This window comes from Rousettus aegyptiacus, unplaced genomic scaffold, assembly GCF_014176215.1.
Source record: "Rousettus aegyptiacus isolate mRouAeg1 unplaced genomic scaffold, mRouAeg1.p scaffold_m13_p_3, whole genome shotgun sequence".
Lineage (NCBI taxonomy): Eukaryota > Metazoa > Chordata > Mammalia > Chiroptera > Pteropodidae > Rousettus > Rousettus aegyptiacus.
This window is the reverse complement of record NW_023416306.1, coordinates 3,321,755-3,334,982: the sequence shown is the minus strand read 5'-3', so window position 1 is coordinate 3,334,982 and position 13,228 is coordinate 3,321,755. Positions and strand designations below refer to the sequence as shown.

Sequence of the window (13,228 nt, the reverse complement as noted above, 5' to 3'; positions counted from 1 at the left end):
TTTAGGCTGATCAAAGCCGAGAGCCTCACAGCGACCATGACAGGCGCGTCGTGCGTGTGCCGGGCGGGTGGTGCGACAGGCTTTGAAGGGGTGACTTGCCAGGCGCTCACAGCTTCTGGCCTTCAAAGGCACAGAGCGCGCTCTGGGCGCTGACAGCCGCCCCTCCCGCCCCCGCCGCCCCAGGTGCCGTCCAGATCTCTTTGTTGCCTGAACTGTCTCTTGAACCCTTTCCTGAGTCCCTGTCACTTCCCTCTCCGACTGGCGGCCCCACCTGCCTCATCTGCCCTGCCGGCCTCCCCCCGCCCGGCCCTCCTCCCCACCTTCTCTCCTCCTCCCTGTGTCCCTCTCTCCTCCTGGAAGGGTCCCCCAAGGTCGCAGGCACCCGGAAGGACAGGACTGCAAACTGCAGGTCACACACCGTGGGGCCCAGGCTGGAGGCTACGTTTGACCGGCGAGGGGCAGGCAGACCCGGCCAGGCCTTCGTCTGTGAGACCTCTCCTCCCCCCCGCATCCCACAGGGGTCCCTGACGCTTCCTCCTCGTTTGGGGGACCTGCCTCCCCAGGGTCTCCAGGAATGTTTGTGAGGTCCCCAGGTCCCCAGAACAGAGACATCCTCAGCCTAAAGCTTTCTCACCCGGGCCCCCACCTTCTCGGGGACAAATGGGAGAAGAGCCCAAAGAGATGGGTCGAGATGAGCCCCGGCTTATCTTGTCCCCCTCCCATGTCGCGTCCTCAGTTCAGCAAGTGGCGCCGACAGCCGGGGGGCCAAGCCGCAGGTCCAGGAGGCACCTCACCTACAGCCCCGCCCTCCCTCAGCCCTGCAGCGACGCCCTCCCTGGGGGCCCCGCCACCCCATCCTCCCCTCTGCAAACAAAGCCTTTTCTCCCCTGGTGCTTGTGGCCTCAGAACTTTCGGTGGCCCCTTCCCCGAGCCCTCAGAGCGAAGCCGTAACTAGCCAAGCCCCCCACGCAAGGTGCTGTGGGTCATTCAGCCCACACACCTCCCCCCGCTGCCCACGTCCACCTCTGAGTCCGCACCCCCTCCAGGTCCACTGTCCCGAGTGCCCCCTCGCCCGCCAAGGCAGCTCTGTGCCTGGACCCTCACGTCCCCGTAGCTTGGATTCTCCCCTTGCACCTGCGACCCTCGCCCGGACTGTTCCGTCACCCATGGGGCCCAGCTTAGAGGTCACCTGCCCCCCTGTGCCTGCCCCGGCATCCTGCACCCCTCGCTCCGTAACCATCACGTCCTTGCCGGCCCCTCCCTTAGCATGTCCGTTCCGAGCCGGGCCTCCCTGGTGACCTCAGGTCTAACCGGTGCCTTCCCTGAAGGAAGGAGGGGGTGTTTGGTGGGCTCATCTTCCCAGGCCTCCCTGGCGGTCACTCAGGGGATGTCCATGCACCCCACACGCCCCTGCCCACACCGCAGTGTCCCCGAGGGCCTCCTGGGCACTGAGGGCGTCCTCGCTCCCGCCCTTTCTCAGGACACCTGGAGGGGAGGGAGGCTGTGGCATGGGCCTCGTCCTTCTGGGCCTGAGCCGGTCCTTCCCTGGCACCGTGAGAGCCCGGGTCGCGCCATGGCCTCAGGCCTCCCTCGTCCCTGGCACGACACACACACACAGACGGCGGGGCCACTCGGACTCTGCCGCTCACAGCTGTGCGGCCCTGGCCACGTGCATCTCCGTCTCTCTCCCCCGCCCGTCTCCTGTCGCCGTTCCCCGCCTGCAGAACCGGGACCACGCGACCCCCGGGGCTCGTTGGGAGGGCGGGATGGCTCACGCGCGGCCAGTGCCCGGCACGTGGAACACACTCAGCATGGGGCGGCCCCATGATCATTTCTCAGTGAGTTGCCGAGCCGTCCCCCCCATGTCCCCAGCCGGGAGCACACACTGGCGCTTCTCTCTGGTGGAGACTTCCGGCAGGGCCTCCAGTAACCTGGTCTGCCCGGGGCTGTGGCTTTCATGTTCTCTGACACCCCATCGCCCCCTCCCCCCAGAATAGCCTCCCACCTCCCTGTCCTTCACCAGAGGGCCCGAGAGTCTAAAATCTAACAAGAGGGGCGCGTGGGAAGCCCCCCTTACCAGCAGACCCCCTGAGAGTGTGGACCGTGGCTCTGAGACTCGGTTTCTCCATCCGTGAAATGGGCTAATGACGGCCCCTTGTCTCAGGGCAGTGGTGACCCGCGTCCCAGGCCCTGCACAGTGACGGCTCGGCCACCCACCTGCCCCCCTGCTCTGCAGGGGGGAGGCACCTGGGTCCTCTGGCCACCGCTCTGTGACCCTTCTCTCCCCACAGGTGCCGCCGCAGGCTCCGCTGTTGGCAGTAAGTACACGCCTGGGTCCCCACCCTGGGCACGGGGACTGGGGCCCCCAGGGCACGAGCCTCTTCGCATGTCCCGAAGAGAGCGGGAGAGGACAGAGGGGCCTTCCCGTCCCCCCAGCCGCGGCCACCGCACCCCCTCCAGCTGCGCCCATGTGCATCTTCATCTCTCAACCCCCCCCCCGTCTCCTGTCACTGGGGCCTGCCCCCCCCCCCCGTCACAGTGTCTCCCTTCTGTGAGCTCCTTGGTTAGCGCTGCTTTGGAAAGGTCCCCTTGACCCCTGGGTGAATGCCAGGTGGGAGTGGGCGTCACCTCCTTCCCTGAGCAGTGGCAGGGTCGCCCCCACCCGAGGCTGACCGTGGGGTCCGGCCTCCCTCCCCGGCAGCCTGCAGCTGTCACCTCCGGAGAGGCCGGGAGAGGTCAGCTCAGGCCCCAGAGGCTCAGACCACCTGGGGGAGGGTCAGGAAGTCCTGAGAATTCCCCGGGGAGTGTCGGGGGAGGCAGGCGATCTGAAGCCGTTGTCACGGCACCTCGTGTCACGCGCCCGCGGCCAGGCGCCAGCGGAGCCGGCCTCGCGTAGTGTCTCGTGTAATCCGCGTGCCGTGGGTGCTGCCGCCGGCCGTCAGGGTCGGTGGGAGAGGACTCGCCAGTGGCGAGCAGCCAGCCGGCGGCAGGTTCCAACTCTCAGAAACGCTTCTGGGGGCGCTGCTCCCTCCGCAGGGCTCTTGGGGGCCCCTGCAGGAAAGCCAGGGGGCGGAGAGGGCGCCGGAGGAGGCTGGGTCTGGAGGGGGCTCAGGTCCATCAGTGGGGTCCTTCTTGGCGTTGCCAGCACCCGCCAACCCCCCACCCCCGCTTGTCTCATCTCTCACCAGGCGTCAGCAGGTCCTGGAAGGACCCCGTCCCCAAAGCCCCTGTGGCCACTGTGGCCCCGAGGCAGGGCCCCACCACCCCCGCCCCCTCCACACCCACTGCTCGGGCCACCGTGGCCCCCAGCACTCCACAGCCCACAGGTGGGTGCCCGGGCACAGCGCCAGCCGCCACCCCGCCTGATCCGTGCTGAGTCCCCGCCTCTGTCTGTGTGCAGCGCTGGGGGCAGGGGGGTCAGCCCCGGGGAGGGCAGGGGCTTGGCTCTTAGTGCAGAGGACGCGGGGACTCCACAGCCACCAGAGTGCGAGGCCGAGGGGCCCCCAGGCCGTCCGGACCCACCTGTCCCTCGGCCCCAGCCAGGGCTCCCTTCTAGTTCTGGAATGTTCTTCCTCCTGCCCCTGCAAGGTACTGCTCAGGGCACTGAGACCAGCACGGCCAAGAGGACAGGGTGACCCAGGAGGAGGGGGCCCATGGCAGTGAGGCCACACAGTTCACCCTGCCCCCCAGCCTCAGCGCCCTGCCCCACGGGCACCCCGCGCCTGGCCCCTCAGCAGCCGCCCCTGGGGACGGACACTCGGACACTCGGGGTGGGTTGGCCGAGAAGGCAAAGGCAGAGGGAGCCTCCGAGCGCGGTTCTAACGTATGGACTGCCGGGCATCTGCAGGCCACGCGCGTGGCCAGGGCCAGGCCAGGCTTCCTGCCCCGTGTCGGCTGGAGCGGCCACTCCGGAGAAGCAGCCACATCTGCTGTCCGCGTTACGGTCCCCTCCAGGGGCGGGACTGCGGTGTGCTCGGGGCTTGGGGTGCTTGGGCGGCCTGGAGGGGGGGACTCGCCGGACCCCGCCCACGGCACGTGCCTGAGCGGCGCCTTGCTCAAGCCCCATCTTCCCAGCCCCAGCCAGGAGGACGTGGCCGAGGGCATCCTCCCCGGTCGCAGCTGGGGCCTTTCTCTTTCGGCCTTCCTCCCTTTTCCAAGCGAGGCATTTGCAGAAGGCTGGGGCTCACAAGGAGATTCAGGGACTTCAGGGGGCCTCCTGGCCCAAGAGCCCTCTTTTGGGTGGAGGACGGGGCGTCGCTCTGGGAATTTGGGCTGCCTGAAACTTGTGCTGTGTTTGCCGAGCCCGTGATGGGCGGACGAGAACCAAAACCCAAAACAGCGTGGCGGGTGCCATGTCCCGCCTGCACATAGTGGTCTGTCTGGGGGGGGGCCAGATGCTCTATCGCACGCACACGCATGCGTGCGCGCACGTGCACACGGGAGCCTTGACCCCATCTTCCGAGCCGCTTCTGATCTGGAGCAAGGGGATCAGGGCACGCCGCAGAGCTGGGAAGCCAGGGGACAGTCCCAGGCCAGGGCCCTGCGCCCAGGCGAGGCGGGGCCGGATCGTGAGAGTCGCGAGGGCCCCGCCCCCTCCGTCCAGGCTGGACTACTCAGTGAGGTCGTGGTGGGCTCTGCGCCCTTAGCCCAGCGCCGGGCAGCAGGGAGAAGGCGGCCCAAGGCGACAGCCCGTGTGTGGCCTGAGGTGCTGGGCTCGGGGTGCACATCTAGGGGTCACTGCTCCTGTTTAGCACCTGAAACCCACGCCTGGGGCCCCCATTACACCTGGACCCCCATTAATAGTGGCGATCGCTGCAGCTGGTGGAGAGCGGCCCGCTCCTGGGCTCGGGGCTCCGCGACACGGGGGCCACAGGTGATCCCGCAGGTGAGGGCGGTAAAGCTTGGGAAGAAGCCGCTGGGTTCTATGGGATGGAAACGACACCTCGGGGAAGCCTTCTACCGAGAAGACGGGACCGGCAGCGGGGCCGGGGCTGGGGGCTCACTGGCGGCAGGCACTGCTGCCCACTCGGGGGGCCGTGAGGTGCGCCGCCGCCAAGACCTGGCCCGCGCAGCTCCCCGGTGCCGCGGGAACAGACGGCTCGTCCATCTGGTCTTGGCACTGGGCACTGGCCGCTGTTCCCACAGCCCCAGCACGTCCCCTGGGAGCCCAGCAGGGCTCTCCCCGCCACCCCCACCGAGATCCCAGGCCCCAGGATGGCCCTGCGTCTCCCCAGGTGGCCCCCCACAGGGGCGTCAGGCTCCCGGCCGGAGTCCGGCTGGGCCCATGATGCGCTGGGCCAGATGTTCCTCCGTCCGCCAGTGTCAAGCTGTCTGAAGGGCAGGGGCCGCCGGGAAAAGCCTGCCCAGGGCGGCTAATCCTCTCCCCGCCGAGGTGGAGAGAGAAGGCTCCCAGCCAGAAGCCCTCGGGCGGGTTTTAGTGCGGCTCTAATTAAGCCCTTGCCAATTGGGGCCCGGCGGCCCCTTCTCCTCATCGAACACCACGATCATGTCGCTTTGATGTCCGAAGGCTCCCGCTCGAAAGTCTCGCCGGCTTCTCAGCGGGTAGATTTTCTCTTTCCCTCCCCACCAGCCAGCAGTGCGCATCACCCCTTTAGAAGAGGGGTGACTCGGTTTCTCTACCCCCCGGGTTTGTCCTTTGAAATTTGCCGCAGAGCCCGGCTGTGTGTCCACTTCGTCTTGGAGGTGGCAGTGTGGCATTTGGGGGTTGACTCACATCGGGGGTCCCCGGCGAACATGGGCCTGAACCAGGGTTTGGGGAGGTGGAAAAGGTGGTGACCAGGGAGGCGGGCCAGATGTTGGAGGGTGTGCCACCCCTGCATGGGGCTGGACAGGACACCCCGAGGACCCTCCTGGACATGTGTCCTGTCTTGGCCAGAACACACGCCCCCTTCACAGCCATTGCCAGAGACGTCAGCACAGAGGGCTGCGGGCCGGGCTCGGACGCCACCCAACTCTGCCGTCCGTGGAATGGGGACCGCACGGGGACAGTGGAGGGCTGAAGGGCTGCCTGAAGTATACGGAGTCCCAGGCCTGGGGGCACCCTCCACTCTGGCTTCAAGTCCACGTGTGCCCTCCGCAGGCTGCAGTAGTGTAGACGCTGCCTCTCCAGTAGATTTGGACCCAGTTCTATTTGGCCAGTGTAGACAGAGCTGCTTCTTATAGTGCTGCTTCTGGTAAGGTGCCTGGGGGATGTGACATGTCGGGACGTCCCCAGGGTACCCCCAAGTGTGACTTGGTTTCTTCTCTTCTCTCCCCTAAGAGTGGATCAGGCCGTCTACAACTGCCCCCCTTGGGGAGGGCCCCCCCTCGCCCCAGGTGTCCTCCAGTGCAGAAGGTATGGGGGGAGCCCCTTCTTCTACCTGCAGACCCATCCTAGTGGAGGCGTCAGGTGTAGTTGGGGACCCGAGGTGGAAGGGGGTCCGAAGGAGCTGTGGGGAGGGGCCTTAGAGCTCTACCTGTCTCACCCCACCCCCTTTTGATCCCATGCCCCTCCCAAGGGATTAGGAGCCAGTTGGAGAATCCTCTCCTGCCTCCATGGCTCACAGGGCATGCTGGGCAGTGACAGCTGAGGGTCAGAGAGGGCTTCCTGGGGGGTCGACTCTCGGTATGTGAAGGGGAAGGAAGTGTGCTCCAGGCGGCAGGCCCAGCGAGACAGAGGCTGGGCTGTGGGACGGCAGGGAGCGGCCGACCTGACGAAAGAGATGATGTGTTGGCTAAAGGCTGGGGTGCTGGAAGGCGCTGGTACCCGGCGCAGAACCTCGTTCTCCCGCTGCAGTGGGAGGCGACATGCGTGGGCTCCTTCGTAGCTATAGATGGACGCACACAGGAGGCACACGGGACCTGCCTGAGTTTCCAAAAAGGGAAGCTGTCCCCATCCCAGCTCACCTGTTCCCTGGACACGGGGCCCCAACGCCCAGTTAGGCAGCGACCCCGCCCTCCTGCGCACCTCACTTCCCCTGCCGCGCCAGCGCTGCGCTGCGAGCAGGGCTTTGACTGCCCTCTGCTGGCCAGAATCGGAATCCGCTCGTGAGGGAGGGTCTGCAGTTCCCAGCCCCTTGGAGGCCTCGGCGCCCCACAGCCTCCCCGGGGATGGAGACAGAGCCCATGGGAGCCATCGCCTCCCTGCCCTGTCTTGGCCTGGGCATCACAGACGCCCAGAGGAAAGCCGAGGGGGCGATGTGCCCCGCATGGTGGCAGGCGCACCTGCCAGTGTGCGGTGGGTCGTGGAAGGCAGAAGGCAGGTGCTGGCTGTGCTCACGGCTCTACGACACCTGCCCGTGGGGCAGTGGCTGCAGCAGGGATGTTGCTTCAGGCAGGAAGGGAGATGCCAAGTCTCGAACGCCAGGTTCAGACTGCGTTTGATGCTTGCCGGCGTGTGGGGTGCGGAGAGGAAATGCGATGTTCTCGGCAGGCCCCCAAGTGGCCCAGCTTCAGCGTAGTGCTTAGCGGGCTGTGGGGGGCGCTGGAGAGGGAGAAGTCCTAGGGACGATCACTGCATCTGGATGGGTAGGTGGTCTCCCAGGGGGCCCCGAAGGCAGAGCTGGTCCTGCATGCTCCTGGATGTGCTACGTCCCCTCAAATCTGAGCAGGTGACAGAGCTGCCCCAGAGCTCGTCGGGGCCCCTTGGGGGGCTTTGTTGGCCTTTTCCTGGGCCTAGGCCGCCCACCTCGGGCAGCTGGACCATGGCTGATGGAAGAGTGTGTTTCTCATCTCTCCAAGCTGCGGGCACCTCCGCCACTGCCCCCGCCCCCACCAAGGCCTCCAAAGCTTTCCAGCTCAGGCCCAAATCTCCTCAAGTGATGCCTATTGAAGAATTCCAAGGTAAGAGGAAGGCCCAGGGCTGGATCAGCCCTCCTCCAACACCGCTCGCTCCCCCCTCCCGACCCCAGTGCAGGACGGAGGGCCTGTACCAACCTCAGAAAACCCTCCCGGAGTAGCTGGGTCAAGGTGAAACTGAGCCTCTCTTCCTCCCAGCCCGCCGTCCCCAAGGGAGCCGGGAGCGGGTGTGAGTCAGAGTCACAGTGGGCAGCACGGGCCAGGCAGAGCAGCTGCCAGAAATAGCCCGTTCCAGCTCCCCTGGGAGGTGTGGCCCAGGGGCTCGTCCTGGTCGACACCCGATCTGGGACACAGGGGTCACTGTCACTGCTCCTTGGGACACTTGGAGGATGCCTCGCCTTCTCGCCCCTGGAGGGAAGGGTGAAGGGGGCAGGTCCAGGAGGCCCATGGTGCGGGCGCGTCTCAGAGGCTCGTTTCTGCAAGGTCGCCCATGCCCTTGACCCCTGACCCCGGTCGGTCTCTCCCTCTCCCATCACAGAAGGGAGGTTAGGTCCTCCAGAGAGACACAGATGGTGTTTCGAAGAGGGTGGCTCGTGTCCTTCTGGTTTAGGGGTATCCACCCTGGCATTCCTGTTCGAGGGGGTGTCGAGCCCCTTAGGAGAGACGCCAAGAAGTGGCCCCCCTTCTGGCGTCGGGGGAAGTGGCCCCCCTTCTGCCGTCCTCACCAAACCCCACCACTTCATGAGATGGGGAATCTCCCTCCGACCCCTGGGGCCTTGCCCCAGGCGGTCACAGGACTCGCTCAGTGCCTGGAGCTGATGTAGGGCTGGAGGAGACGGCGAGGTGGCACGGAGGTGGCTGTCCCCCAGTTAGAGTCAGAAGCCCGACCGGGACTAGGGGGAGGCAAAGCGAGAAGGCCCTCCCTCCGGTGCCAATCAAATTCGCAGACCGGCTCAGGCTGGTAAGAATGGGCCCTGCAGGTGGCGTTGTCCCTTCCGAGCATCTTCCAAAGCAGCGTGGGGAGGAAGCTCCTGGCCCTTTCCATCCCATCCAGCTTTCGTGCATGCACCCGCCCTTCACTGGATCGCTGGGGACACCGTGGTGAGCGCCACGAACCCAGGCACCGCCCTGCCTGAGTTCACAGGTGGCATGACCCAGCCTCCCTGCATGAATCATCCCTAACCACCCCGGCAGCGGGCGAGCATCCTTCCAAGAGCACCTCGCCCTGGCACCTGGGCAGGCTGTGGGCAGGTGCTGCTGCTCACCGGCCCCTCCCCGGATTCCAGCCGCAGGGCCCGGTGGGAATTCGTGGGCGGGATCTACACCAGTTCTCCTTTGGGCTCCAAGCTGGCAGGCCCGTCTCTTCCCCTGGGGTGCGGAAGCGCTGGAGGCCCAGGGCGCCTTCCTGTGCCAGGTCCCACACCCTGCGTGTCCTGGGGCAGGTCCCTGCGCCTCAGCTTTCTCAGCTGCACAGGGGAGGGGCCAGCAGGAAGGCACCGTCTCCCTTTGCCCGCTGACCCTGCTGTTTCTCACGCTCGGCTGGCCCAGACTGCGAATGCTACGGCCACTCCAACCGCTGCAGCTACATCGACTTCCTCAACGTGGTGACCTGCGTTAGCTGCAAGCACAACACGCGAGGCCAGCACTGCCAGCACTGCCGCCTGGGCTTCTACCGCAACGGCTCCGCCGAGCTGGACGACGAGAACGTGTGCATCGGTGAGCCGGGCGCCGGCCGCGCCACGGGGGCGCCGCGGGGGACGGCGGGGGGCACGCCACAGCGGGCGGCACGGCACGGGGGCGCCTCGGGGGGCGGCAGGGGGCACGGCCCTGGGACGTGCTGGAATGGGGCGCAGAGCGCACGGCAGCAAGGCAGAGTGAGGTCACAGTCCCGTGGGGAGGCGAGGGGAATGCCCACGCCGCGGCCCACTCCGCCCGGCCGGCGTCCCTCAGCACAGAAGCCTCCTGAATCCGCTCTTTAAACAACCTCCCCAAGTGGCTGGTTCTCCCCCGGGGAACTGGTGTTTCAGAGCCACTAGCGAGAGGCAAAGACTGGGCTCGGGCCCGCCCTGCCGTGTGCGTTAGGACAAGTCCCTTTGCATCTCTGGGCCTCAGTTTTCCTGTTTGTAAAATCGGAGGTAGATCAACCGAAAAGTTTTCGACCCTTTTTCTGTGGCTGAAGCTGCAAAATTCTTCATATGAAATTCTTTGAATGCTTTAGAAGCAGAGCCCAGCTTATACGGCTGCCCTCTACCCGCGGTGGGCACCTGGAGATGGAGACGTACCTCTGCTGCAATTACTGGCTTTGGGGTGCAGAAGGAAATCTCTGGGGGCCTTGGGCCCGGGCAGGGGCAGCCCATCCCAACAGACTAAAGCCGTGGTCCCCAGCCAACACCCAGCAGCCTAGGGGAGCTGCCCACCACCCCTGCCCTGTCTCCAGGGGAGGCCAGGTCTCAACCCTGGTGCCCAGCCCCCACCCCCCAGGTGGGCTCTGGAGGAAGGACTGAAAGCTGCAGCTGTCAGTCCGAATTACAGCCCGGGCCTTCAGATAATTCCATCAGCTCTAAAGTGATCCAAACAGAATTGTGCTGCTGGCGTGACACCGGCCAGCTGCGGGGGCAGGCTGGGCCTCCGAATCCGATTAGAGGTGCCCCTCCGCTCCCCCCGGCCTCTGCCTCCACCCAGCACCAGGCTTCGAGGACTCCCAGAGTGGGGACATTTGCCCGCTTACAGAGAGCAGAGGCCCCAGGAAACCAACCGGGGAGCAGCAGGGGAGGTGGCGACCTCCGGGGGTGCTCTTCCACCAGCCCCTGAAAGCTGTAGGTGCGGGCTATGCCCGCCCCCCCCCCCACCTACCACAGCACCGGGGACAGGGGCCCACGGGCTGTGATGAGGCTCCTCCCCCCTGTTAGTGTCACGCTTCAGTCACAGATGCGGAGACGGAGGCCCAGAGTGGGGAAGCGGCCGGCCCAGGTCACACAGCGTAGAGGGGGCGTGGTAATGGTTGCCAGGGAACGAAGTCGATCATCCCTTGAGATCTGGACACCTCAGGCAGCTCCCACGCACCGTCCAGCCGCGGGCTCACGCGGACAGTTTGGGGAGCATGACCCGGAAGTGCGGAGACCCTCCTGGGAGGGAAACGGGGCTGGGCGGGGTGGGGACCGAGCAGACGGCTCCACGAGTCGCCCTGACCGCACGCCGTGCACGTGTCCGTCCAGAGTGTAACTGCAACCAGATCGGCTCCGTGCACGATCGGTGCAACGAGACCGGCTTCTGCGAGTGCCGCGAGGGCGCGGCGGGGCCCAAGTGCGACGACTGCCTGCCCACGCACTACTGGCGCCAGGGCTGCTACCGTGAGTGCGCGCCCGCCGTGGGCGGGGCCTGGCGCGGCGGGGCGGGACAGGGGCGGTGGGCGGGGCCTGGCGCTCAGGGGCGGGGCCAGAACGGTGGGCGGGGCCTGGCACGGAGGGAAGGGGCTGGAATGGGGCGTGGGGTGGGGCGAGGGCTGATGCCCTCAGGGCAGGGACGGGGACCCGGAGGGTTGGCAAGGGGGTGGCCGGAGGTGGGGTCCGGGGCCGCGGACCCGGTCAGGTGGGGGGTGGCGGGCCTGATGCGACTGAGGACAGGGATCGGTACCAGGTGGGAGGCGCGAGAGGCCGAGCTGGGGTTGGTTGGGCGGGAGCTGGAGGCAAAGTGCGCTGGGTTTAGTTGGAGCTGGCGGAGGTGGGCCGTCCCGTCCCATGGCCTGGCGGAGACCCACCTTAGGTGTGGGAAGGGGGTGGAAGAGCACCCCAAGAACAGCATGGAGGCGACAGCAGGCGCATCCGGAGACCCGCACCCAGGCCAGTGCCCGGGAGCGGGGAGAGCCAGGAACAGTGGCGCGAGGGAGGCAGGGGCCAGGGCTCGCCTGGCCGTTGTTACCATCCACGCGGGGACTTTTTGCACCAAGTGCGCCTGAGCCTCAACAACCCCCCTGGTCTAGGCCGCGCCCCCAGGGCTTCGCGTGTCCCAGTCGCAGAGGCTCCCACGTGCGGGGTGGCCCAGGCCACCGCCCCAGCTAACTGCCGCTCCGCCCCGCAGCCAACGTGTGCGACGACGACCAGCTGCTGTGCCAGAACGGGGGCAGCTGCGTGCAGAACCAGCGCTGCGCCTGCCCGCGCGGCTACACGGGCGTGCGCTGCGAGCAGCCCCGCTGCGACCCCGCCGCGGACGACGGCGGCCTGGACTGCGACCGCGCTCCGGGGGCCGAGCCGCGCCCCGCCACCCTGCTCGGCTGCCTGCTGCTGCTGGGGCTGGCCGCCCGCCTTGGCTGCTGAGCCCTTCTGGTGAGGGCGGGTCCGCGCGCCCTGCGCCCATAGGTCCGGGGGTTCGGGGACTGGCGTCCGAGGCCGGGCGGCGAGAAGGGTGCAGCCCGAGCTGCCCCCAGGTGCTACTCAGCAGGGTCCAACAGCCTCCTCCCTTCCCGCCCCTCCTTCTTGGCACTTGCCAGCGCCCAGGCCTTGCAACAGGGGAAACTGTGAGGCCCTGGCATCCGCGGCCTGCGAGTTTGGTCTTAGTTTTTCTATTCCCTGCTGCCCCTTTCTGTTTTCCTTTTTTTTTTTTTTTTTTTTTGCTGGCGGTGAGATGGGGAGAAACGCTACTCACCCAACACCCCCAGGTTCAGACACACAAACGACTGTCGCAGGCACCCCCTGGCTTACCATCGGCCAGCGGACCCCGAACTCCAGTTGCCTACAACTCTAGTCGCTGACTTGATTCTCTTTCATATTCTTTCTCAGTTTTCCTTTGCCACCCCCCAGCCCCAGGGCCCCTCAAGTTCTGGTGACCAAAGAACTCACCGTGGGGGGGGGAAGGGGTTAGGAAGGAGGGTTGGGAGGGCTGGAAACTCCGTTCTGTAGAGAACTATTTTTGTTTGTATTAACCGTCCCCTGTAACAAGGGACACGAGTGGGACACTGGTCACCATGGGGTGGTCGCTGGTGTATAATCCGACAGAGTAAACGATCTGCTCATTGCTGCCTCCAAGGCCTGTTTTCTTTCTGTGTTCACTTGGTATTTCGAGAGGAGCCCACAGAATCACCTTAAAGAAACACTGACTCTTTCAGGCCGCCCTTCCCCGCCCGCCCCCCTTGGCCAGGCGTGGCCCTGCCGGTGGCCCGCACGTTCCCCAAATGTGAGGCGTTGTCTCCCACCTTCCCCTTCCAGTTTATTGCATTTTCCTCAGCTGTCCTCAAATTTTAAGGCACAGGACACACACTGACATCGTTGCTGAGGGTCCAGTGTTCTAACAGGGCGTGACTTCCAGACTCGGACCTACAAATCGCGTTGGTTGCGTGGTCTCAGACCTGCTGGACCCTGAGCCTCAGGCCCAGTGTCTGCGGGGGCTGCCTCCTTCCAGAGCCCCCTGCTGGCCAGAGCACACCCCCCCCCAGGTG

General features: G+C 66.2%; 1 protein-coding gene across 4 annotated transcripts in view; it reads left to right on the top strand.

The window, feature by feature from the left end:
• The window catches only part of NTNG2 (netrin G2), a 69,070-nt gene that overhangs the window by 54,836 nt on the left and 1,006 nt on the right, over positions 1-13,228 (top strand). For 2 of the 4 annotated variants that reach the window (XM_036238344.1, XM_036238345.1), the window contains 7 exons: positions 2,292-2,318; positions 3,189-3,326; positions 6,281-6,355; positions 7,741-7,842; positions 9,346-9,513; positions 11,013-11,147; positions 11,875-12,119. In XM_036238344.1, coding sequence (XP_036094237.1) covers positions 2,292-2,318; positions 3,189-3,326; positions 6,281-6,355; positions 7,741-7,842; positions 9,346-9,513; positions 11,013-11,147; positions 11,875-12,110 — 881 coding nt within the window. In that variant the 3' untranslated portion in view covers positions 12,111-12,119. Of the gene's footprint in view, positions 1-2,291; positions 2,319-3,188; positions 3,327-6,280; positions 6,356-7,740; positions 7,843-9,345; positions 9,514-11,012; positions 11,148-11,874; positions 12,819-13,228 lie in introns of those variants that run through there. The other 2 variants (XM_036238346.1, XM_036238347.1) reach the window with 2 other exon arrangements.